The sequence below is a fragment of the Typha latifolia genome, chromosome 5 (assembly GCF_019914945.1).
Source record: "Typha latifolia isolate L0001 chromosome 5, TyphaL0001v2, whole genome shotgun sequence".
In the NCBI taxonomy this organism is placed as follows: Eukaryota; Viridiplantae; Streptophyta; class Magnoliopsida; order Poales; family Typhaceae; genus Typha; species Typha latifolia.
The window spans coordinates 15,127,829-15,153,972 of NC_133090.1; the positions used below are offsets into that span (position 1 = coordinate 15,127,829).

General features: G+C 40.6%; 6 protein-coding genes across 6 annotated transcripts; 1 reads left to right on the forward strand and 5 right to left on the reverse strand.

Moving 5' to 3' along the window:
• Positions 1-1,317: 1,317 nt before the first annotated feature.
• Positions 1,318-1,740, reverse strand: LOC140789188 (protein CHLOROPLAST VESICULATION). The gene has a single exon (XM_073138795.1). It carries the CDS (start codon positions 1,738-1,740, stop codon positions 1,318-1,320), a length of 423 nt encoding a protein of 140 aa, XP_072994896.1.
• A 3,396-nt stretch (positions 1,741-5,136) lies between these two features.
• LOC140788823 (molybdate transporter 2-like) lies at positions 5,137-6,717 on the reverse strand. Its single transcript, XM_073138294.1, has one exon. The coding sequence runs from the start codon at positions 6,674-6,676 to the stop codon at positions 5,309-5,311; it is 1,368 nt and encodes a 455-aa protein (XP_072994395.1). The 5' UTR covers positions 6,677-6,717; the 3' UTR covers positions 5,137-5,308.
• A 156-nt stretch (positions 6,718-6,873) lies between these two features.
• Positions 6,874-9,164, forward strand: LOC140788822 (putative pentatricopeptide repeat-containing protein At3g05240). Its single transcript, XM_073138293.1, has one exon. The coding sequence runs from the start codon at positions 6,985-6,987 to the stop codon at positions 9,094-9,096; it is 2,112 nt and encodes a 703-aa protein (XP_072994394.1). The 5' UTR covers positions 6,874-6,984; the 3' UTR covers positions 9,097-9,164.
• A 368-nt stretch (positions 9,165-9,532) lies between these two features.
• LOC140788821 (pentatricopeptide repeat-containing protein At1g15510, chloroplastic) lies at positions 9,533-12,853 on the reverse strand. Its single transcript, XM_073138292.1, has one exon. It carries the CDS (start codon positions 12,778-12,780, stop codon positions 10,144-10,146), a length of 2,637 nt encoding a protein of 878 aa, XP_072994393.1. The 5' UTR covers positions 12,781-12,853; the 3' UTR covers positions 9,533-10,143.
• A 527-nt stretch (positions 12,854-13,380) lies between these two features.
• LOC140789066 (uncharacterized) lies at positions 13,381-14,920 on the reverse strand. The gene has a single exon (XM_073138666.1). The coding sequence runs from the start codon at positions 14,744-14,746 to the stop codon at positions 13,562-13,564; it is 1,185 nt and encodes a 394-aa protein (XP_072994767.1). The 5' UTR covers positions 14,747-14,920; the 3' UTR covers positions 13,381-13,561.
• A 2,128-nt stretch (positions 14,921-17,048) lies between these two features.
• On the reverse strand, positions 17,049-21,088 carry LOC140788420 (ADP,ATP carrier protein 1, chloroplastic-like). The gene is made up of 5 exons (XM_073137668.1): positions 20,154-21,088; positions 19,043-19,312; positions 18,818-18,961; positions 18,366-18,713; positions 17,049-17,706 (listed from the first exon to the last, which is right to left on the reverse strand). The coding sequence occupies exons 1-5, from the start codon at positions 20,985-20,987 to the stop codon at positions 17,323-17,325; spliced, it is 1,980 nt and encodes a 659-aa protein (XP_072993769.1). The 5' UTR covers positions 20,988-21,088; the 3' UTR covers positions 17,049-17,322.
• Positions 21,089-26,144: the final 5,056 nt, after the last annotated feature.

The following is a 26,144-nucleotide window of genomic DNA, read 5'->3' on the forward strand; positions in this document are numbered from 1 at the left end:
AGTACTGCAACTAATTGCCGCATGTCCCTCCTCGCATTTAAAAGATCAGAGGAGTTTTTTCAAAAAAATAAACACTTCTATATTAATTTGTATTATAATTGGCACTTTACGTCTCATTTTAATTTAAGTAACAGATTAATTTATCATGTCAAAAACCTGCTGACAGTATTTTCCTTAGTAGTCAATTCTCACATAAAAGGAATTAAAATGGTTTTTATGTCCTTAAGTAAGTTTTTTCTAGTTAAAATTAAAATAAAATTATGTCTAAATATTTTTAAATAAAATGCAGGGTTCAAAAGATATAGTGTGAATGATAATAAAACTAAACAAATAAACCGTGTTTAATAAATTTCTTATAAATAAAAATCAGGTATCTAGGACCGCAAAAGAACAATAGTATGGGCCAGGAGGTAGGGAATGCTTCATGAGGCCCATCACTTTCCATCTAATATGAAGCCTTTTGCAAACTAGTATGCAGGCCTTGACCCTAGTAACGGAAGATGGGCCCAAATTCTATATTCATAGGCTTTTTTCTGAGTTTGGTTTTCATAAACATTAGAACTGGTAAGTTCAATCATAGAAATATTGAATTTATTTTTGTATAAATATTAGAATTGACATTTGATACTAAAATAAAATCTATCGAAACATTTATGAGTATTAAACAAAAGATTTAGATTTCTCAAAACAAACGTTTCGATACCCAATCATATTCCTGCACCCAAGGTTGCACGAGATCTACTTTTCCCCCATTTGTGTTATAGTACAAGATAAATAAACCTGCAGGTACTGGATCCCTCAGTTGTACTACAACAACAAATCATTGTACTGCAAACTAATTGCATGTCTGCAAATAATATTTGCCTTTTTCTTAGTGATTATGACCCCACATGGATCTGGACCTTCTGCCGAGATCCACATCGATTACTTGCCTCCTTGTGTCCTGTGTCTCTTTCAATTTTTCTAACTCAATTTCTCCTTCTATGATTCCAATGCCATTCTAGCTTTCTCATAGAAAATAACTATGCTATTATCCATGAATTATGGTTTTGCCCCTCTTAACGGTTGAAACATTGGACTAAAGAAGTTTTTTTTTTCTCTTTTGTTGCTTAAACTAATTAATCTAAAAGTTTAAATTGTGAAGTATATTAATAATAATATTTATTCTTGAATACAATTTTTTTTACCAAGTACCCATGTTAAGTATGATACATCCCAATTGGGAACGAACCAGTGTTTCTTCTATCCATCTACCACTTTCTTTATACAACCTTGCCTTTTCTAACATACTAAAAATTACACGAGAGATTCCTACAGCTAAAGAGAGAAGCAACTGGTGTTATGTTTAGCCAAGAATCCAACATCAGGAGCAGTCTGATCATGAGCAGCAATACTATTGGATCTCCGGCGGGTCCAAGGCCGAGGAAGATTCTCCGGCACGATATTCTCCAAGGAATTCACATGCCAAGGTGGGCACTTCCTCTTGTCACTCCACCTCATCACCCTCCCCTCTGCCACCTTCACAGCCGTAATGTCCCCGGCGAGCACGGCGCCGCCCTCGCCGTCCGTTAGCCCGATCGCGGAGCCAATTATGACGCACGCCACCGTCGACACGCACCCCCTTCGCCAGCTCGGATCGCCGCTCGCCGGCCTGAAATCAGAGTATGTTAGCTGGACGATCGAGAAGTACTTATTAATTGATACTCTAATTATTTTGGTATTGGAGGTTTTAATTACCATGGAGTTAGAATGGTTTTGGATTTAGGAGAGAGAGACGGAGGAGGAATTGGAGGGGAAGAAGGCTTGAGACATGAGTTGATCGATAACGCCATCTCTCTCTCTCTCTCTCTCTCTCTCTCTCTCTCTCTCTCTCTCTCTCGGTTTGGATGGTTATAGAGTTGAAGTTAAAGGACTCAAAACTTAAATAGGAAGGAGAGAGGAAGGATGCAAGGAGATTGGAAGTTGTTGGTCAGATCACGGTGGTTGATGCGGACGCGGACGCGGACGGCGGATGTTAGCGGAAGTCACGTGGCGTGGAGATTTACGGTGACGGAGGGGGCTTTCCTTGCCTTGGCGTATGGAATTAGCTACCAATAGCGTGGGGGAGTTTGGTGCCACGTCGGATGTGTGGGCCCACTTGTTGAGATATTTGGTAACAGGACAGACGCGGTAGTTTCTTCGACTGGCCGTGCGATCAGGATCTGATGGTGATTAGTGATCGTATTGGTCGATGACGATGGGTCTAAGTAGGTCGGAAGGCGAAAATGGCGATTCTTGATCACATTGTTTAGAATGGGTCTCATGCACGTTTTTCTATGCTCTAGATGATAGGTCAGCCACTAGGGGTGGCAATTGGGCCGGGTCATATTCGGGTCAGATCATTTTTACTCTAACACGAACACAATTCGATTAATAAACATATTGCATTTATTAGATACGTACATGATACGACTATTAAACGAGTAACACAATACGATTCGTCTAACCCGTTTAATAAACGAATTGTATTAACACAACTCATCTAACTCGTTTAATAAACATATCGTATTAACACGATCCGATAAAACAACACGTCTAACTTGATTACTAACCCTATTACCCTATATAAACTTTAAAATTTATTAATTTATTCTATATAAATTATGTGTTAAACAAACAAACAAATTAACCTATTGCCATCTCAAAACTCATCCAAACATAAAGCTGCAGTAATTAAAGCAATCGATGTTCAACAATCACTTCATTCTTTCGTCCTAAATAACAATTTCTTCGGCAATTAAAGCTGCAGTAGGCTTTCGTGCACTAGAAGCACTAAAGTTTCCAGCTAATATGGAGTTCGATGTATGTTCCAAGAACTGCCTGCGCTTTGAGTTCTTTGAATTGTATCGAAATGCAAGGTTTCTACTTCTAGCTGGTAATGTATTGATGGCTTCAACAGTAACTCCAACATGTTTAGCTATTTTATAAAATAAAATGATGAGATTTAGAATGCAGAACATAAAAATGTTAGAACTAGATGTTATTGTACAAGCCTGCATAGCGTAATACAATAGCAAAGTAATAACAATGAACAAATTGTAAATACATGTTAAAGCAATACGGCAGCCCTAACCAACGAAGTGAGGAACTATTAGGAATACATGAACAAATGCTGCTACCTCGCTGCAATAATCTCAAGCCAAAATACCAAATTGTTAAGCACAAAAGAGGAGACACATCTAGAAAACATGAAGCAACACATCTCAACTAGACTGTCGACGTAGCAAGTGCCACCGACAACGATCATGTTTGGCTGCTGGTTGTAGTCAAAGGAGAAGACCATGACGAGAGGCTTGCATCGGGAGAAGGAGAGGGGAGGGGAGGGGTTGTCGTCCACGGAAGAGAGCAGAGGATGGAGGCTAGGCGAAGCATGAGGATGAGATGGAGGCAAAGATGACGGACGGAGGCAGAGGCAGCAGATGGAGGCAGAGAGAGAGGCAAAGGCAAAGGCGGAGGCAGAAGATGGAAGCGGGCGAAATTTTTTTCCCTCGTTCGTTGAGATGGCCGGAGAGGAGTAGAGAGTGGAGAGGCAGCGTGTTAGGGTAGACGTAATTAGATTTATATTTTTAGTTTTATATATATATATATATTATAAACGGGTTAGCGAGTTGACCCAACCGTATGCTTAAACGGGTCAAAACGGGGCAGCAGTATAAACTCAAACACGATCCAATTATTAAACGGGTTAAGCGAATTACCCCGTTTACGACCCAAACCCGATTAAGCTAAATTCAAACCCGATTAAGAGTCGGATTATCATGTCGGGTCAAAATTTGCCACAGATCAGCCATTACGTTAATTAGCAAATTCTTAATGAATTCCGTCACAAGTAAGGACCGTTTTCATTTCTAAAAAGTAAAAAAATAAAAATAATTATGTTTATACTTTTAATATTTAGTTATAAAAAAATTATTTTACTTTTTATTTTAGAATTCCTTTTTATAAGAAGAGAGTTATTTTAGTAATGTCAATCACTTTACTGTGGCCCACTTTATAGCAAATAAACAGATCATAAAAAGATGTTATCGAATTTCGTAGTTCTTTACAGATGTATTTAGTCGATGAAAAATACGAAAAAATTAGTATAAAAAAAAAAGGAGAGGAAGATAGAGCCAGCACCAGCCGAGGTAGGGCTGGCGCCAAGAAAATAAAAGATTATTTTACTCAAATCAATATTTTTATTTTAACTGTTTTGCCTTCTCATACTAATTTTTGATTGAAATATTTATTCTTTTTCTTCTTATCACTAAAGAGAGCAGAGCGAGAGTTTTGGAGTTAACTCATTTCAAATATCATCATTTCAAGAGATCAAACTTTCATCATTCAAAGAGAGCATAGCAAGAAGTTTGAAAGCGGAAAAGAACTAATGAATTAAGTCATAGCGTGGTCAAGAGCAAAGTTTTATCGTGACCTTTTTGACGTCTTTATTATTGTTATATAAAGAACTCATGAATTAAGTCATAGCGTGGTCAAGAACAAAGTTTTGACTGAGTGTTGCTGCTAAAGAGGAGAAATTCATGTAGAAGTGTCACTCTCTTGATGCTGAGTCGAGAAATTCATTTTCTATCCTATTATCTTTATTCAAATACCGTAAAATGGTGATCTTGTAGAAAATTATCAATTTGCTCTCTTACTTTCTCAATAAACCAAACATATCCTAACAACAAGATATCGTTATTGTTTTATGAATGTGAAAAATTAATTTGCTTTTCTACTTTCATATATACAGTAGTAATTTAGAAGAATCAATAAAAGGAAAAGGGATCGGACTAGAGACTTCATTTTAAATATCGGTAAAAGATTTAATTACTTTTCAACTAGTCGATCCTAAAGTTGGAGAATTGACTACCTACCTCCATCCACAACTAAATCCTGTGGACAGAGGACTCTGTACATTTATAGTCAATGTAAACTATGCTTATTAGCTTGAGATGCATGTAGTTAGATGGAGGTAATAGATGATTATGACATCCGTTGGATATTTGGATCTATCCAATAAAATCCGACGATGAAAACTACACGGGAGAAGGTGCTGAAAAGTGTTTGGTTCACAGACACGTATAGAAAATAGCTTGACAATTGTCCAGTTTAACAACATTTGGTTGCTAATTAAACATTCTAATTTATATATTTGTAATTACACCCTCGATTCTGTAACAAAAGTACACATAATAAATTAACAACTCACTTCCTCCTCCTCCATCCCAAAAACAATTAAAGTAACGGAACAAGAGAAGTAATTAATACTGGTAGTATAAACCCATCGATCTCATACACCTTCACGACCATCTATTTCGGGCCCTTCTTTAACTACTCGAATCCCGATTAACGCACAGTAATCTACCTCCCTCAGCCGCAGCAAAATGTACACCAAAATCCCACATCCAAACCCGAGCGCGGCGCTCGACCCGGTCAACGAAACAGCCGCGCAAACCAACATCACGAAGGATTCCTCCTTGCTCCCCATATCCCTCGACGCCATGGCGAGCTCGATCCCGGAGAAGAGCAGCAAAACTCCGAGGATCCCAATCGGAAACTGGCCCAAGATTCTTACGAACGAGTTCCCGAAAATCAATCCCAAGGCCAACTTCCCAATCGCCAAGAACATAACGGAGGCGCCGCTCCTGCCCCCAAATCTGTACTGCCCCGCGAGACCACCTGCTCCGTGGCAAACCGGCATGGCGCCGAACCAGCACCCGACCAAGTTCATCAATCCGACGCTGATGGAGACGGACGTGACCGAGAGCTCTTCCCGGTCGGGGAAGAGATCGGAGGAGAGCTTGCAGACGGCGATCACGGAGTTGAGAACGGAGAGCGGGATCTGCGGGATTGCCGCGCGGAAAAATCCCACCTTGAAGTCGTCCCAAGTCATGGGTACGAGTTTGAGTGGTGAAGGGCCGAGACTGAGGTGTTGGATTATGGAAGGGTCGCGGATGAAGCAGAGAAGGAGACCCAGGAGGAATACCAAGAGAGCGGAGGGGATGCGTGCGGACGTATTGCGGCAATTGGGAGTTGGGCTTTGGTTGGTTTCTTCTCCGGCGCCGGTGGAGAGGGCGAGGAAGAGGAGGGCGGAGACGGCGAGGAGGAGGCCGTCGAGGCCAAGCCAGGGGCGAGGGCCGAGGGAGGAAGAGGTGGAAAAATCTTGGTCGAAGCGGATGTATTTGATGGCGGAGAAGGCAAAAGAGAGGCCTTGTGAGAGCTGCACGCCGCGGACGACGGGGAGGGGGAGGAGGCGATAGAGGGCGGACATGAGGCCGGTGACACCGAGTAGGATGAGGACGGAGGCGGTGGAGATCCCGGCGGCCATGATCTGCGGGATGGTGAGGTGGGGGGCGGAGGAGATGGCAACGGCGGCGATGGACTTCATGGGCTGGACGGGCATGGGGATGCCGAAGAGGAGGCCGGTGACGGCGTTGTAGAGGGCGGTGAAGACGAGGGTGGTGCCGAGGTCGAGGTGGGATACTAGGGAGAGGGCGAGGACGATGGGGATATAGGTACCGAGGTCGCCGACGGCGCCGGAAAGCTCGGAGGACAGGGTGGTTTTGAGGCGGAGCGCGGAGAAAGCAGAAGGGAAGGAGGGGAAGCGGCGGTGGGAGAGGAGTGGGGTGGTGGTGGAAGAGGAGGAGGAGGAGTCCATGGCGGAGGTTGGAGGAGGAGGAGGAAGGAAGATGCTTCGATCGACTTTCGAGGCGTCGTATACTTGGGATTTAATGGTGCGGCCCAATTTTTAGAGTTCGCGAACGAATTACGTGGCCCTTCGATCTCTCTCTCCCTTCTACGGTGCGGATCTTCTACAATCCCGGTTGTAGTAGAAATGATTATCTCGTGCCCACTTGACAGTCAGTGTCCGTAGTAAATAGTAATGTTGGATCATTATTTATTTTGATAACCTCACACCTCCCTGTTTTAGCTCTCTAATTGAACGCCTTTCTTTCTCCACATTACATGAGATATTTATACTTCCAACCAAAACCTACTCTCGCAACCTACAACAACAAATGGACCAAACCGCACCATCAAAGCATCGTCGCCCTTCTCCAGAGCTGCTCCGAGAAGTCCAAGTTGGTTCAAATCCACGCCCAAATGATCCGAACCCAACTCATCTTAGATACCTTCTTGGTCAGCCGAATCGTCGCTTTCCTGACTTCACCCTCCACCGAGTGCAATATGGGCTACGCCCGTCGTGTATTCGACCAAATTCCCCACCCAAATTTGTTCATATGGAACTCCATGGTACGAGGTTACACCCATAATGATAGCCCCGAAGATGGTTTATTTCTTTACAGGTTAATGCTTCGGAGAGGCATATCTCCTGATACTTACACGTACGCAGTTGTCACGAGAGCTTGCGCTCAGATTAATAACAAACAGTTAGGCGAGGCGGTCCATGGCATGGTTAGAAAATGCGGGTTCGACTTGGATATGTTTGTCATGTCTGGACTCGTTAATTTATATGGGAGTTGTGGGGAGATTGAGATTGCAAGAGAATTGTTTGCCAAAATGCGTCAAAGAGACATTGTGTCGTGGACTTCCATGTTATCTGGTTATGCTCATTCAAACAGATGGGATGAAGTTTTTGTTTTGCTTGATGATATGAAAGCAGAAGGCTTTGAGCCCAACAAGGTCACTATCATGAACCTGCTCTCGGCTTGCGGGCATTGGCAAGCTGTTGAAAGAGGGCAATGGATTCACACTCAAGTTAAAAAATATGGATTGGAGTCGGATGTAGATATTGGTAACTCCCTGATACGAATGTACGCAAGATGTGGATGTATGCCAAATGCTTTGGAGGCTTTTACGAATATGCCTGTAAGAAATACTATGGCATGGAATTCCTTAATTGGTGGATTTGTTCAGAATGGATTGCATAGGGAGGCCTTAACTATGTTCCAAGAGATGGCTTCCTCTGATGCAATGCCAGATGAGATAACCCTTGTGAGTGCTTTGTCGGCATCTGCGCATTTGGGTGATCTGCAGCAGGGAAATTTTCTTCATACTTATATTAAGGATCTCGACATTGTTTGTGACACCTTTCTCGGAAACTCTTTGATCAACATGTATGCCAAATGCGGAGATCTAGCAACAGCTGAGTCCATTTTTCACGGTATGACAGAAAAGGATGTGGTCTCATGGACAGCCATGATATGTGGCTATGTGCAAGGAAATCAGTGTATGGAAGCATTGAACCTCTTTGAAGAGATGAAGCTTTTAAATGTGGAAGCAAATGAAATCACCTTAGTTAGTCTTCTGTCTGCTTGTTCGCAGCTCGGAGCTCTAGACCGAGGAAGAGAGATACATGCTTATATAGAAGAGAGGAATGTATATAAAGATGTGTGCCTAGGTAACACGCTGGTGGATATGTATGCCAAGTGTGGTTGCATTGAAATTGCATCAAAGATTTTTCATGGTATGCCACAGAAAGATACTCACTCATGGAATGCAATGATTGGAGGTCTTGCAACTCATGGGCATGGAAAAAAGGCCATAGATCTTTTCAACCAAATGCAGAGATTAGGTGATGTTAAGCCTGACAGTGTAACTCTTACTGTAATTCTTTGTGCCTGTGTCCATGCAGGCATGGTTTCTGAAGGATTCTATTATTTTGGTTCCATGTCTACTTTATATGCTGTGTTCCCTGAACTGGAGCATTATGGGTGCATGGTTGATCTATTGAGCAGAGCTGGGTTAATAGAAGAAGCATTTGATTTTATCAAGAAGATGCCACTAGAACCTAACTCTGTGATTTGGGGGTCACTTCTTGCAGCTTGTCGAGTACATCGAAATATCGAATTAGGAGAGAGAATTTTACAGCACACCATCAAGGTAGCTGATGATGATGGGGCACATGTTCTCATTTCAAACTTATATGCTGAGACAGGTAGGTGGGATGATATTGGTAGGGTGAGAACCCTGACTCGAAATAAGGGGATGGAGAAGTCCCCTGGATGCAGCTCTATTGAAGTGGATGGGATTGTGCATGAGTTCCTTGTTGGAGATGGCATAGTCCATGAACATGATACAATGTTTTCCTGCTTGATGGCCTTGCACCTCACATGAAGCAAATAATTTGTAGATTGTTCAATTCCAGCGTATATAAAGGTTTTGATATTCCATTTTAAATCTCAGTAGCTTGAAACTAGAAGAGATAAAACTAAACTTAAGCCACATCGATACTAGTGCGACTCCATAAAATAGTGCAGTTGTATGACCAAATTATTTAGCCAAATTGCATGATAAAGGTAACATATTATGAAAGCAATGTGACCCGGCCCAAGGAGGATGACAATCGAATGAACAAGTAACCCAAATTAGAGCGAAAAACAAGTGGGATGATGCCACCAATTCTTCAGGCCAATCCATAGCCACACTTCAATGCAAGGATTCAGCAGCTCAGCGTACCCTGTAAGCAATTTATAGAGTCCGGAGTTTGCAACATGGCTATTAATTCACAGATCTCCAACAATGTTATCTGAGATAACCTCTGATACAGTACTACAGCAATACCACCATAGAATCGATTTTATTGAAGTTCAAACCTAGAGTGTATGACAAAACATCTGATGTAGAAGACCTTATTAGCAACAATTTATATTTTACAACACAAGTGGCAATAAGCCAACGAGTTACCTTTTGCTATAAATAGAGATTTCCTTGGATGATTGGTGCCCTGAAAAATAAACTCGTCCTTCATCACCATTGTGAGGAAGCCATGATAAAGCTTCAAATTACAATACTTTTGAGAAATGTGCAACGGCATCGCCTTGTAGAGATATCTTATAGTACAACGAGCACATAAAAGAGCCTCCGCTGCTTAGGCGGGAGCCTCGCGATGCCCTTTTCTTAGAGTGCTCAATTACAGGTATGTTTTGAGCTATACTTCTACCTTTGATCAAGTTGTGCTATCAGCTGAACTCCACCTGGTAATTTATGTACCTACACCAATATGCTATCATGCTTCTCATATTCTCATAAGTGGCACCTGTGTCCATCTTTCCAATAAAATTCAATGTCAGTCAAATGTACCCCAATACTTATAAGAAGCACCTTCAGTGTACTATAGCAGAATGATGATGAGTACTGTTTCATAGTTCTCTATTTGGTACTTCACCAATACCCCTCATCTCCACAAGAACAGTTCCCATCTTTGAAATTGTGGAACTGCTCAGTGTCCCTAACTGTTATGTCTCTTCTGACAATTTTTGAGATAAATTTTAAAGTTCTATGGCAGCTCTGACACATATACAGGTTTTTGGTAACCCAAATAGGCGTCCCTGGTATACTATTGATGAGCCCAAAGGCAACAGCTAATCTTTCACTGTGACCACAAAATATATCAGCTTTGGATGCTTCAATCTCATCTAATGATCCATCCTGAGGAGGAACAAGGCCTACTGCCTTCATTCTCTCATATAACCCATTTAGAATTGCATTAATCTCCTTGATCTGTGGATGCGACTCATCAGCACTGAGAAATGCATGAACAGTTCCTTTCACCTCAATCCAGCTGCAACCAGGATCAACCTCTAGTCCCTTCTCCCGCATCACTTTTCTCACCCTTGCCACTTGATCCCATCTTCCTCCGTCAACATATAAGTTGCACAAGAGCACATAATACCCAACAGTTTCCGACTCTAGTTGAAAGATCGATTTAGCAGCAAGCTCACCGAGCTCAATATTACGGTGAATCCTGCACCCATTCAGCAAGGCTCCCCATATGGCAGCATCTGGCTCAATAGGCAAATCTTTTATGAAGTTATGTGCTTCTTCCAAGAACCCAGCACGACCCAAAAGGTCCACCATGCAGGCATAATGTCTTAGATTTGGAATAATTGAGTACTTTTGAGTCATGCTGTTAAAGAAGTCCCAACCTTGACTCACCATTCCAGACCTACTACAAGCACACAGGATGGCAACAAATGTCACCTCATCTGGATGGACTCCAGCTTCAACCATCCGACTGAACAACACAACAGCAAGATCCCCATGTCCCCGCCCAGCATAGCCAGTAAGCATGATGTTCCAAGATACCACATCCTTCTCGCCCAGTAGATTGAACTGTATCCAGGCATATTCTGTCCTTCCGCACTTGACATACAAGTCTAGGAGTGCGTTCGCTAGATAACCTTTGGATCCTAAACCATTCCTCAGAGCTTGGGCATGAATCTCCCTTCCACAACTCAAAGCCCCAACAGCAGCACAAGCAGCAAGGGCAGCAATAAATGTGATTGAGTTGGGTTTTACATCTGCTTGCATGAGGCGAAAGAAGCTCAGAGCTTCAAAGCTCCGATGATTGATGCGAAAGCCTGAAATTATTGAACTCCAGGATATTACATCCTTCTCAGGCATGCGTTTGAAGACTTCAATAGCTTTATCAATGCATCGTGACTTTGAGTACATATCGAGGAGGGTGTTTCCAACAATAGTGTACGGCATGAGTCCCTTGCTCCTCGCAAGTTCATGTAACTTGACACCGATATCTAAACAACCCAAGCATGCACAAGCCGCAAGAACACTCGCTATTGTTACCTCGTCGGGACTCACATTGTTGGCTTCCATCAGTTCAAACACTTCCAAGGCTTTCTCCGGGGAAGCATTTTTCTCGTACCCTGATATCATTGCTGTCCATGACACAACATCCTTAGACTCCATCCTTGAGAAGATCTTTTCAGCTTCTCTCATGCTCCCAAGACTAGTATACATCTGAATCAAAGAGTTATGAACTGAAACATTTGCAACAAAATTTTTCTTTATTGCATAACCATGAATCTCCTTCCCTAAACTCTTGTTACCCAATGACCCACAGGCAGAGACCACGCTCGTAATTGTCATGAGATCAGGCTCCAATGAAAGATCCCACATAGTGAAAAACAGTCCTAACCCTTCAATATATTCACCATTCGCAAAATACCCAGAGATCATTGCATTCCATGAGATACAATCCCTCCTCAGCATACCATCAAACACCTTTCGAGCATTGATTGAATCACCACACTTCGCATACATCGTGATCAAAGCATTCAAAACATCAATTTCCAACCCAAAATAAAATCTAATCACATGGGTATGCACTTCTCGACCCCTCCGCATATCAGGAATTCCACCACAGCTCCTCAAAACGCAAGGAAAAGTATAGACATCAGGTCTTATGCCTGCCCAAACCATTCGCTGGTATAAATCCAAAGCCTCATCCAAGAATCCAGCTTTCCCGTACCCACCCACCATAACATTCCAAGAAAAGACATCTCTTTCCATCATTTTCCCGAACACCGACCACGCGACGAGCAGATTACCAAATCGGACGAACATGCTCAAAAGAGCGTTTCCAAGACGAACGCTGAGATGGGTATTTGACGAACTGACGTGGGAATAAACCCGGGAGCCATCGGCGACGGCGCGCTTCCATTCGCAGAGCCTTACGAGCGCTATATAGGTGTCCTCGTCAAATGGGTACTCTACAGATGATTCGAGGAGTACGAGGGCCTGGTCTAAGTGGCCATGGAGGCAGAGGTTTCGGATCTTCGGATTGGGATTGGAGGAGGAAGTGGAAGTGGAAGTGCTAGTTGGATTGGTGGAATTGGGGCTGAGAGCAGAACGGTCATGTGTAGTTTTTGGGGAGATTTGTGAGAAGCTGGGATTGGGAAATGGATTGAGGGATTTGAGTTGGTGGAATTTGGACGGGAGAGGGAAGAGGTTGTCTGAGAGAAGGGGATTTGCGGGGTTTTTAGTAGAAAAAGCTGCCATTTTTGGAGGAGCGAGAACGCATGGCTCTTTAAAGGAGGAGATTTTAGTAGGGTTTTTCTTTTTTAAAAAAAGAAGAAGCAGGTACTAGAGGAGAAGTAGAGCCGAGTCACCGAACTGGGGGAGTGGCTTTAGTGGTCACTTGGGTTTGGATAAGCCTGGGAATCGGTGCACTTTTGGTCCGTACAAGTGGTTGGTCCGTTTGGTCTTCTTTTTAAGTGCATACTAACAAAAAATTTAGCAAAAATCCTCGCACCGGCACTAATGGTCTAATACCTTTTCCAATTTGTCCACTAGTATTTATAAATGAAGATATATAGATTTGTTCGAGGAATTATTAGTGGTTGGGCTACCGCTGGCCATTCGCAGCGTCACACTATTTTTTTCTTTTCTTTTCATTTTTATACTTGTCATCTATTTGTACAAATATACATATCTAATCCCTTATTACAAACTGAGACTCTATTATTCATTATTTAAAGGTATAAATCTATCGTTAATTATAAAGTAAGGAGATAGATAGACGTAACTGGTCCGGAAGAGGAGCGTTAAGCAGTTGGTTGGGCTAACGAATTAAAGCATTAAACTAGCAGTAGAAGCATCTAATACAACCTCTTTCTTGCTTTCACGACTTGACAACAAAACACAATGGAAATCTCAAATTCCCCGGCACAAATAAAATTATGTACAAGTGGAGCGACCAATTTGCACACACACACCAAATAAACCCACCCGTTACCAAACAACTAAACGACCATGTGAGCAAATTCGTGCCACGTGTCGTCTACCTGCCGTGTCCAGGCCAGAGCCTGGAGAAGGTGGAGGAGAGGGCGATCCCAGCCATGTTGAGCCCCTTGGTCCCACAGTCCGGCACCGCGACCCACCTCCACGTCATACGGCCCCTGTCGTACGAAAGCCACGTCAGATCCCACGATCCCTTCCACGTGGACATCAGGATTAGCCGGACGACCCCCTCCCGCTCGGCCAGGCACCCCATCATCGCCCCGTACGGTTTCTTCGCCCCCTCCTCCATCACCTGCTCCGGAGCCCTCGACGCCAACTCCCACTCCCTCCCGTCCGATCCCATCGCCCATAGCTCCACCCCCACCACCACCCTCGCGCGTGCCCTCCCGGCATCCTCCGACACCACCGACCTCACCACCGCTACGTTCCCGTCGCCGTACACGTGTAGGCGATCGCCGGTGTTTAATTCCAATGCTGGGTTACCCGCAAACCTGGGCCGGAACACTCTTGGCTCGCCGCTTCCCTGGGCGGCGCAGATCACAACGCTCTCGGTACCGGCTGGGACAGAGTTGAGGTATACGCTCCTGCCTCCGGGGTTGCCACGTGGTGGTTGGTGATGGTCCGTCGCGATCGACGACTGCCACGTGTCGGTATCGGACCGGTACTCGAAGAGGACCGGGCTGCCGTGGTGCAGCTCGGCGAAGAGAAAGCGGAATTGGTCCGATCCGGGCGGGTCGGAGATGAGCTTTAGGCCGGAACGGCGCCACGAGGCCGTGCCACGTGGACCGAGGGGGCTCGCCGGGATCCGGCGGACGGATCGGGCAGCGAGGTTGACGGCGACGAGTTCGCGGCGACCGTTGGAGGCGAAGAGGAAGAAGTCGCCGGAGGCGGCGAGGAAGTACAGGTCCTCTCCGGGGGGGATAGCCGGAGATAGGATCCCGGCTACGGGGATCCGGAACCACCGGCCTGATCGGTCGTTGAACCCTCGGAGGACGGCGTCGCGGGGGTACCGCTTCTTGAACACGAAGAGCCAGCCTCCACCGGAGCCGGCGGCACGGAGGTGGTAGAGGCGGCGGAAGTCATCGCCGGCGACGAGCGAGGAGAGGTGGCGGGAGACGGAGCGTATGAGGACGACGTCTGGGATGGCGAGGCGAAAGAGGATCTCGTGGAGGAGCTCCGACGGGAGCAGGTGGAATCCGACGGCGGTGGTGCGATCACCGTCCATTTCGATTCCCCCCCTAAAAAAATTTTTATTTTCTCTAGGGATTGGAGAGATTTGGGGGTTTTAGAGGGGGTTTTATAGAAGGAGAGGGGAATTTAAGTGACGGTTGGGGCCGGTGTTCATAGTGTTTGTTAAGTATTTTGATCTCATCCTAATATTTTCCTCTCGGCTTTCTTTTGTGTCAAGATAAAGAAGCCTCTTTAGCTATCTGTATAGTGTTACAATTAAATTGATGCATGACTAATTTAGATGAGGCCATAAAACAAAAATAAATAGTAAATATGATGTTATGTTTCTCTTCTATATTTCTAATTATAAAATTCCAGGGGTTCATATCAACCAACAGAGATTTAGCGAGAGATTAAGTTATAAATTACTTATTTTGTGTTAATCAAATCCTCGTTGACTTGACTAATTTACTTAAATCATTGGATCGATAGAAATTTTTTTTTATTTATTAGTCGATAAAAATTAGTTATCTTAGTCTATCATATTTCATTTAACTTACAATCTAAATAGGATGTTTAACTGAATTTAATATTGTTACTTCTTTTTTTCTTAATCCAAAAGAGAGATTCACTTGGGGAGGCACCAAAGGGGCCCTACAAGTTAAAAGTTTATTTGGTGCCACGTCATCATTAGTGCTAATGCGTCCATAGTTTAATTAATAGGTGTGATCAAGGACATTGTTTAGGGATTAGGTGGGATTTTTTCTGGATAATCGCGTCTTCGTAGACAAGGAAAAGTTTCATATTTCTTCTGCATCCATAGAAATATAACTAATTTGACTACAATCCACCGGATTCAGCTAGCTGGTTTGCAAACATAACTAATTTCACTTTCAAATTTTTTTTTATACAACGAACATATATCTATATATTTATTATCACAAAAAGGGTCAAAATTACTTTCAAGTATCTAGCGAGATATTCGAAGCATCCCTGTACACTAGACTAGTAACATTATTTGGCTAGGTATTAAATCAAATCGTAGAAAAAGACTGAATTTTCCCTTAGTTAGCCAGCCTATCAGCTACAAGGTTGGCCTCTCGGTAACGGTGGGAAAAAGTGTCGAGCTTTAAAACAAGTAAAAATCAGCTACTTCATAGAATAAGATTAGTAAGTTTAAATATTTTTAAAAAGTTATATACTAATATTTAGCCGTATATGTTACTAGAGTACATAATAATTATATTTGATATGATATAAAAATTAAATTATTTTTTAATTAAATAATAAAATAAAAAAAGAAAAAAATAGTCATTAAAATAATAATCAATTAAAGTAATGCCTTTTTAAGAGTAAAGTAACAAATATTAAATACAAAATATAAGATAGAAGAAAAAATGAGAGAAAAATGTAGGTATTACTTCTACTAGTATACACTTAGATAATTATTTAGTTGATATACGAGTATAAGGAGGCTTCTATTAAAATAAAATTCTATTAGTTAAAACTATGACGAATGCAAGCATGCGCAAAGTCATGAGGTATGACCACCCAACTTTGAGGCTATCTCAACCATTGGTGGTGGGAAGAGCAATAAGCCAATAGCTGATAGCCTTCTTTTGTTTCTCCTTTTAAACTTTAATTAATTCATTCTATGAGTCATGCCTTGGCCTACCAAAGATTTTGTATTACATAATATAGACTACATTATGAATATATTTGACGAACTTGGTGGCATCATCATCAAGTGACTACTTGAAATAGACTATGAAGACACGTTGGATTGTTGCAGCATAGAAAATCTAGAGAAAGGAAAAAAAGAATCTTGCTAATCCTTTGTTTGGTTGCTTGCTTACAAGCATCAGCCTCTCCTTCCACCAAAATAGTGCCAAAAAGAGTACCTAACTTATCCCACTGTGTTACCTGCATGTTGTCGTCTAAGATGGTGCTTAAAAATAATTTAAAGAGGCTCATATTGAATGAGTGAGTCGAAATTTAAATTAATATTTACGCTGTTAGGTTGTAGGAAAAATTATAATATACATAAATTATAGAGGACTGATAAAATTTAGGCTTAACTAAGAGGTAAATTTAATTTTGATAAGAAAAACTGAGCAATAACTTTTGTGGTGGGGGGGAAGTCACATGCTAGGATTATACGGTAGATTGGCAGGCAAGCATCACGTGATTGATTGGACGGTATAGATTGGATGGCCCATCAAAGGTTCGACTACCAATCAATGGAGGATCTTTTCCTGTCCTTGACCTACATGCCCAAAGTGGAGACTTTGTGTAGATAATCTTTTGCTACCTCAAAATGGCACCCCAAGAGGAAGTACAGAGAGAACATTACAATCTTAGAAAGGAGGCAACATTCCACTTATGCCAAAGAAACGGAATGGAGAAAGAATGTTTTGGAAAAATGGAACAACAACCAGATATTAGAACAGCATAGATAGATTGCTCACAGTCAAAAATTGAATGCACCAAGAACCAAAAGAGCAGTTGCAATGCTGCATACTTTCCTATGGCATGTAATTTATCGTCTCTAAGATGCTAGAAGATTGCATCACTTAATAATCTCGAGGCTGCAGCCCTCGCTCTCTTGTTTAAGAGTTCAGACTCAGCAGTTTAACTTTGTTTCAGGGGAGATCCATCTGATGACTTTTTGATCGGTATATCTTCCAGAATAGAACCATTCCCAGTTCCTTCAATTTCAACCTTTCCTATAGAACCATCGGTCTCCTCCTTGCCCGTCTCAAGCAACGCTTCCTTCGCTTTTTCTCTTGAACTTTTTTCTTTCTCAAATTCTTCCTTAGCCAAGGGAGAGAACTGCAAGTCCAAAGACCTCGCAGCGCCTAACCAAGCAAGAACAATCACCAGAAGTATCCCTCCGAGATAGGGAGTCGAGTTGGCGAGAGAACCAAAAGTGAGAATCATGAATTGTTGGATCAGGGCACCTCCTGACTTTCCCAAGGGATTGCAGACAACATCAATGGCTGCCTTCCCTTTAACCTATAAACAAGAGAGAAACAGAAGTATGACCAGGCGAAGTTATTCTGCTAGTATCGATATTAGGTAAATGCTCAACAGAATTAGGGCAGAAAGCAATTTATGTACTTGTATTATGTATCTTCACGTAGATACTTTCTCTAGATGTATATTCAATTATTCATGATGCCAATGCCAAAAGTCAGCAGTTCAAAGGAATTCTATTAACGTATATATGATAGAAAAGGTGTAGGACAACAACCTAAACTGCTCATCCATGCCTATTCTAGGCATAAGCATCTTGATGTGCTGACATGAAGCATCTTCTAGTCACCATTTTTTTAGTTCTAACAATAAAACATTGTGAATTATAATGCATTAGCTGCCAGACCATCATTATTTATAACGTAAACTGGATATTAGTTTTATAAATTTCTCTAGCCTGCCAATCTCATGAGTTTGGTACAAATAAATTCTCATGATGGGCTATTGGGTGGAATGATGAGACCAACATGCAGAGCATTCACTATATGCAGGTAATGTCAATCTATACAAAGAACTAGCATTTTGTTATGGACAAGGATTATGGAGAATTACTGTACTTATACACAATCCATGCTGAGATGCAGACATAAAGCATGCAGATGCACATAAATAATATAAGGGAGGAAAAGCAAACTAACCTTCATATCTTCATCCAAAGGAATATAAGCCATTTCCTTGCAAGGATCAAATAAACTGTATTTGGCACTCTTACTGAAGATGTTCTGCATTGCACCCACATAAACGGCTGCTAGAAGGGGAGTCATACCCAGACTGCCCAGCAAGGGAGTCAACGGCTCCCCAAACAAAAGTAGAGAAAAGAAACCGATGCCAGTGATTAGCAAAACTGTGGGAGTGATCATGGCAGCAACTCCCCAGCCAAATTTTCTGAGTATAAGACGGCCAAGTAACATCATTGTGAAAGTTGCAATTCCGGTAGCAGTTGAAAAATCACCCATAAAAGATGAGTATTCATTTGGACTAGGAAACTGCCATGAACAAGCACAAAGAGAACAAATTATGGAATCTCAGACAGCTGGGATATGAGAAAGAAAGAATACCATAAAAGTTAGGACAAAACCAAATGATTTACCTGCGCCTTGAGCTTTGATTTCCATGTGACTTCGACAAGATTGATACTGATACCATACGCAACCACCAAGGTAGCAAGATCCCTCACATATCTTGAAGAGAGCAAAACCTTCAGACTCTCTTTCATACCTAGTTTGGGTTTCTCCTGCAAAGATGCAACTTATAAGTAACTTGCAAGAAGAAAGAAGTTAACAGAAAACCATGCAGAATGAATTGAGCTGCTTACCTTCTTCTTCTTGCGATCAGATTTTGGAAGAGTGGGATCATTCAGAACAAATTTATTCACTCCCCAGTAGATGGCACTAATTATAAGACCAAGAAATACCACGATACTCATCATTCCTTTCAGAGATACTGCCCAGCCATCAACTCCTGGACCCAAGTTCTTACGCAGGTTAGAGAAGTATTTCACTGTTCGTCCAGAGAAGATAAGAGCGACATTAGCCCCAAGGCCAAATAGGGGATAAAATTCTTTTGCTTCCTCAACAGTAGTGATCTGAAAAGGGCAAAGCATAACTGTAAGCCCAGTCAAAGAGTTACAGGATTAAAAAGTTACTTTTGATATAGCTACACAAAAAAGGAAGTACACGGCATTCAGTACAGTAACGAAATAGCTCAGAAAAAGTCGGGCACTTGGAAACTCTAGATTCAGACAACATAATCTTCTCCAGTAAAAGCAAGAGTAAAATTTCTCATAAATGAATTAATAAGGACTGGCTGCAAAGTGGTCTTTGATTAAATGATCGGATTTATAATGCAACACATATGTTTTGCACAGAATGTGGTGCTTATTAATATTATGATCAAGTCTTCAATTCTTACTCCAAACTAAGTTTCAGATTCAAATAACAAAGTTTCTGATAATAAAACCTACTACTCTCTTCCATAACAAATTACTGCATAAATTAGTTCTAATTTGATCGCTAAGATTTGTGTCAAAGAAAAGAGGAGAAAGAATCCTTTGGAACATAAATATGTGAGTACAAAAATAAAACAGGTTGTCTCACATGAGATTTCACAAATTCAAAACACTTAAATCAATTTGAAATTGAGGCCCTCTAGACAAAGCAAAATTACAAGCCAGGAATAAGTTTTAAGACCGAATTTTAATGAGGAAACAGAGGTACAATCAAATTACACTCAGTTAATCTGAAGTATGCACTGTATTCGTATTAAATTATGAATAAGGATAGATGTTACTAACCAAAGACCATGATAGTGCATATCATGACATACTTCTACAACAAAAGCACAATTCTTACAAATAGACTGTTATAATTCAAACATTGAAGCTTATTTAACGACATGAGATGAAAGAATCAGTAGGCACAAGTTACCTGGTTAGCAAATCCCCAGAAAAGAACCGAAATTACCACACTTCCCCAAAGCTCTGCCATGACATAAAAGAGGCAGAAGCTCCAGATTCTCAGAATAGCAACGGGCCCAAGAAAGCTAGGGCCAAGAGCGGCAAGGAGCCTGTCGGCCAAGGCAGTGGGGTGGATAACATCCCTGAGAGGATAAAGGACAAAGGCAAAGGCTCCAAAGAAAGCAATAAAGGGAAATATAACGGTGTAAAAAAGAGCCTCCTTGGAGAGCACATTCGAGAGCTTGGTGTACAAAAGCATGAAGCCAATAGCCATGGGCAAGTTAACCCATGTCTTTAAGAAGGGTATAATCTCAGCACTGCTCCCTTTCGCGGTCACCACCAGCACATCCTTGGTATCTCTAAGAATAGTATAGTTGAAAAGGATGCAGAAGAACATAAGCCCAAGTGGTACAATCTTCTTAAGAGTCGCAATCTCCACTCCCAAGAACTTGGGCTTCTCCTTATTCTCAATAAAACCACCACCATCAGCCGAAATCGAGGCTTCGGCCCTACAAACGAACCGACTCCTCCTTTTTAACGAAAGCCCATGTACCAAATTCCCATCTTTGCAGGAAAAGAGCAACCTTTCGGATTCAGAATCTGATAAAGCTCTCGCCTTTCTGGCGAAGCCATGAGAATTCTCACCGTGGTTTCGGATTCCGGTGGTTGTCGAAGGAAATCCACCGAGTTTTGAGGTGTTCCGCAAGGAGACATGGCTTCTTAGGCTGGGGAGGGAGCGGAAATCTCTGGGTTTGGGCTTAAGGTGGAGGGATAGGAGGCCCTTGGCGTGGATAACTCCCTCCATATCTCCTCAGAGGAGCTTCTTATCCCCTCGTACTTATTCCGAGAGGGGAATTGGAGAGGAGATACGGAGGGAGAAGCGCAAGAAAGAGGAATAGTCTCGGAGACCCATATCTTCATCTATATCGCACTTGATAAGATATTTTCCTCCCACTAAACTATTTCATATCCGAACAGGTTGTATACGACTGCATTAGATCCGCCGTTGATTCTGCCATGTATCCATCTATACCGTTGGTAGAGAGAGATGAGATACGGTTGTATAAAGCCCACTAGGAAGTCTCAAGTAGGGTTTTTCCGCTTCAATTCGTAGTGGGTTTTGGTATTAGTTTAAAGGGAAATTGGCATTTAACACCATGCCTTATAAACTTTTACGATTTAAGTCCTCTATTTTTAATACTTATAAATTGACTCTTACTTCGGTGAAAAATAATATTAGGTAAACTATAAATAGTTTTTTCTTTATAAAATATCCTTACTTTCTTTCTACACATATTTCTTCTTCTTTCTTATACAAGAGATTTTAGAGCAGAAAAAAAGAAAGAAAGTAAACTAGACTAATATATAGATTAAAATGTAGGATGTAAAATGTAAATTTTTCTAAGTTTATTGGCCTAGTAGCTGATGTTTAAATTTTGCAAGGGTTTAGGACTGGTGAGGTAGGTTTGTGGCCAATTAAGCTAATGCCTGTCTAATTTAATAAATATTCACACTACCACCAACCCCATCGCTTGTGAAAGTGCCCCTTAAACGGCTTCTAGTGTAGACTAATGCAACTTGGCAACCTCCAAAATAAAAAGTAAAATAAAAGGCCAATCCACATGGATTTTTTTCATACGGCTACTTTTTTTTCTCTATATTTAGAGAAGCACTCTAATGACGTAATAATTGGCTTATTAATATAATAAATGGTATAATAATTCCTGCTTCTCTATCTAATATCTTATTTTTTATCAAATCTTTTTATATTTACTCATTTCTATTCTATTATTAAAAAAATATTACTTTGATCAACTATTATTTTAAGTACTTAAATTTTTTTTATCTTCGCTTTCTCTCTTATCTTTTATCTAGCATTTTAATTTTATGTCATATTAAATATAATATTACGTACTATATTAATATACAACTAAATATTGAAATAATTTTGAATGGATTAGAACACACGAGTTTGTGCTTTTCAAAGAAAAGGGTAGGTGGTGGACTGCACACAGTTTCTCTTATATTGACAAGCAATAAAAAAATCCAATGTAAGCTTCAAAATCCATGAGTTAGACCTTTCTACTAGTCTGACTATGTTATCTAACTTTCAAAAACAAAGTTTGTTCAACTATTTCATTTTCTTTCACTCTCTAAACAGTTATTGATCTATTGCTAATATAAAAATAAAAGGGTAAATTATAAATTGTCCTATTTGATAAAGCTCAATATTAAATTGCATCCTTTTTTTTTTTTAATATTTGCGTCGCTTTAATTTCCAAATAACTATTAATAAATTATTATAGGTTAAGCAAGCATAAAATTATGGCCGAAATTTTGAGTTAAATGAGACATTTTATTGCTAATATTTTCTCATCTTTAGAGGTAAAACGACAGATTCACAACATCCCACCAGTTTAAGATTTGGCATAGAATCAGAAAACTTGTGAGATAGTCAAATTTCTCGCACGGAAAACATGGGCGTATAAAATAAATCTAAGAGGACCAATTTAATTTAAAGTTTGAAACCGTCAACGCCACCAACCAATTCAAAATCCACTAACCATCCGTCCATCGTCATTAATACGATGGCGTCACGTCCCGAGACATCCAACTCTTAGAATTACTCAAACGTGGCCCTAAACAAAAAATTATAAAAAACCGTCGTACTTTCTTCGTTTCCGTACGGTCACGCAGCAGGGGCGCAGTCATAGTCGTCGTCGTCGTCGCCTTCGTTAACATAATTATAATCTTCATGGATAGCCATTGGAGTCTCGGAGCGGAGGCGAGAAGTAAGTGGAGGAGCTAAGTGGAATAAAGCGAGAGAGAGTGGCTGTTCCTTATCTTTTGGGCTGGAATGGAGGGCTGAGATGCGGTGCTCTATATAGGCGTCGGAAAATGTGGACACCTCGTTCCGGCACAAGATTGGCACGCGCAAAGTGTGCCCGGCTCAACGCCGGGGGACGACGTGGCACGAAAAGGAGGCGCCACATGTGGTCTGGAGTATACACTTGGAAAGGGAAGGCCTTTGGCCCTTAGGGATTCTTGGCGAGCTTAGAGGGAGATCAGTGGGTAAAGATGTGAGGGTGCTTTTGGGTGGTCACTTTGGTTAGCATTAATTTTTAACTACAAACCCGGTCTAAATAATAACTGGGCCTAAGGTTTTGAGCCCAAGGTTCTGAGCCCAAGGTGAGATCCAGCGTATATTTATGCTTGCAAGTGAGGGTATCAAAATAAATGAGCGTTGAGCTGAATTGACCTATATAATATTTTGAGTTCGAGCTCAACCTGAGTCGACTTGCATAAGCTCGAATAATATATATATATATATATATATATATATATATATAAGTATAATTATTACCATTAGATTTTTTATCCAATGATCTATCTCAGCTTAATAGATTTAGGTAGGCTTAGCTCAAAAATAGTCATAGTTTTTAGACTTTGAGGAGCAACTTAGTAATGCGATAGACTCAGAGTGATGACTTGGCGGAGTTTAGCTTAGAGATATAATTTGATCCAATAATAATTTAGAGCTTAGATTAGATGGCTTCGTATGTTGGCTATAACTTAGTAAAATCTGAGTGATTTTTTTATTGAGAGAGAGTTAGGGATATATACAACTCATATCTAATTTTTAGTTTTAAATATTCTTTAAAAAAAAAAAGCTGTAAAAATATAGACGCATAGACTTCTCTTTTCAAAACTAGTCGAGTCTTTGCTAGACTACTACGTGATCATCCTACGGTCCCTATTGACTGCTACAATTTCGTCGAGTCGAATCGAGTCATCACATCCATCAACCCATATAAATTGGAGGCAAGCAGGGCAAACTTTGATCTTGTGAATCCATAGCAAGTGATAGAATCTCCTCAAATGCATAAAGAATAGGATCATATTATATCCATACTTTTACTTTTGTTGATATCTTCCACATGCAAGGAGAGTAGATAGATGTCCAACCTAACGACTAGTAGCTTCAATGCTCACCAAATATAAAATGTCGTCAACTTCATCTCCTTCACCAAATATGCACTTCTTCCACATCTAGTCTCACTTTTTATGTGGATGGTTTGGCTCTTCTCATCAAATTTCTCACTTGCGTCTAATCATCAAAAGGCGCAATTCTTGATAATTATATGGTAGATTTTCAAGAATTTTTCTTCTTCTTTTTTATATGAAAAAAGTAATCGATTGTTTCAAAACATTCACCTCTGTTTGCCTAACAGAGAATCTGGAAAGCAAGATGGGTCCCCACAGATATGGTCCTGTGATGTAAAAAAGATCTCAGCAGTGAGCCACTGAGCCTGAGAAGACCCCCACATGAGTTGTTCATCTCCTCTGAGCAAGTGGTCAGAATATTGAATTCAATCTGTTTGTTCTTAGATACAGATTCTGGTGATAGGAAGAATTAAAATAACTTCAGGAAAGGTTCAAAATTTTGGCTCCCCTCTTCTCTTATTGTGATTTGCACTGATTATGGCCAAGAAAGGTGTCAACTGCTATATACTTATTTGGTTTTTTTTTAAACATTTCAAAATTAAATCCCTTATTTAATCGTATATCTTTTGGAGTTAACTGACCATTTAACTTTCAACAATTTAAATATGAAAAGGTAAAATAATTCTTATTCTAATTTCTAATCTCATATATTTATCTTAATTAAGGATATTTTAATTTTTTATTACATTTTAATTGGGAGTGTATCTATATAAATAAAATATGTTTTGAGAAGTATATATATATATATATATATATATAAATATCGAATTTAAAAGTGCATGCAAACAAATAAGAGATATTTTAAGGATATACAAACAAAATACCCTTTGTTGTTCTGTGCCAAGATTATCCTGTGACTATTGTTTAAGTAAAAGAAACCCTAAATGTATATAAATGAGCTGAGTATGTAATTAGTTAATAGATTGTGAACTTAAATATCTTTATGTATCAAAATGAGCTGACCTTACTATCGCTTTTGAACTTTCAAATCATGTGAGATATTTTGTAATTCTCAAAACCTTTTTAGATGAATTTGCAATGTTGGGGAGGGAAATTTTTTGATTTCTGAGAAAGGACTGTTTGCATTTAATCATGGATTGTCTAGGCCCAGAAGTTAAGTTGGTATGAATAGTGAAGTGTACTTAAGTCTTTTATATCTCTTTGTTGGCAGTTGGCATTGAATGATCCCAACTAGTAGGAAACAAAGAGGGACGATTGCCTCTGCTCTGAATTACCTTATTAAAGCCTTAAAAAGCATTGACAGATGCTGGCACAAAAACTAGTTACATCTTCTGAATATATTTTCTAAAGCTAACAGCATAAAGCCATGTGGAGGTTAGCCTCCCCTGTTCATCTTTGATAGTTTATCTCTTGTCATTTTCGAACCACTGGGTGATTTGCTTATTAAAGAAAGGAAAGCATGTGTGATCAAAATGCATGGAGAAGATGTATGCATTGGAGTTTCTCGCAAACAATTTTAAATGCTTAAGTACTTCTGTTAGATAATTATTTAACAAACGATGTATATTATATTTTAACAAACTTTCACACATTATAAGCAGCTCCTAGTACTATGTTAGATAGTCAGTCAGTTGATCCAAAAGGAACTTTGCCATCTAATTGTCAAAAAATTTAACATCATGAAGCACTTAACATAATTCAGATGTTATTAAGAGGAAGTCTAACCAGCTGATGCCATGGGTGAGTAAGTCTAACCGAAACTTAGCTTGGTTTTTTTGTTTCTCTCTTACATAAATGATGTTGGTATTCTTCGTAGGATTAGGGGTCAGATAGTAGAAGAAGGTGGAACATAAATCCCCCCTCTAATGATTGCCTTATGCAATTTGTGGGCCTTAATGATGATAATTACCAGAAGGAGACATAGAGGTTAAAGAAGAATCTAAAGAGTTATTGTTTTTCTTGTTTTACTATAGAAGCTACACCTAAGAAATGGGCT

Coding starts and splice junctions, on each gene's coding strand:
- LOC140789188 (XM_073138795.1), bottom strand. CDS start 1,740: ATGGTAATTAAAACCTCCAATACCAAAATAATTAGAGTATCAATTAAT.
- LOC140788823 (XM_073138294.1), bottom strand. CDS start 6,676: ATGGACTCCTCCTCCTCCTCTTCCACCACCACCCCACTCCTCTCCCAC.
- LOC140788822 (XM_073138293.1), top strand. CDS start 6,985: ATGAGATATTTATACTTCCAACCAAAACCTACTCTCGCAACCTACAAC.
- LOC140788821 (XM_073138292.1), bottom strand. CDS start 12,780: ATGGCAGCTTTTTCTACTAAAAACCCCGCAAATCCCCTTCTCTCAGAC.
- LOC140789066 (XM_073138666.1), bottom strand. CDS start 14,746: ATGGACGGTGATCGCACCACCGCCGTCGGATTCCACCTGCTCCCGTCG.
- LOC140788420 (XM_073137668.1), bottom strand. CDS start 20,987: ATGGAGGGAGTTATCCACGCCAAGGGCCTCCTATCCCTCCACCTTAAG. Junction 19,313..20,153: donor TCTGGGGATTTGCTAACCAG/GTAACTTGTGCC, acceptor TGCCCTTTTCAG/ATCACTACTGTTGAGGAAGC. Junction 18,714..18,817: donor AATCAAAGCTCAAGGCGCAG/GTAAATCATTTG, acceptor TGTTCATGGCAG/TTTCCTAGTCCAAATGAATA.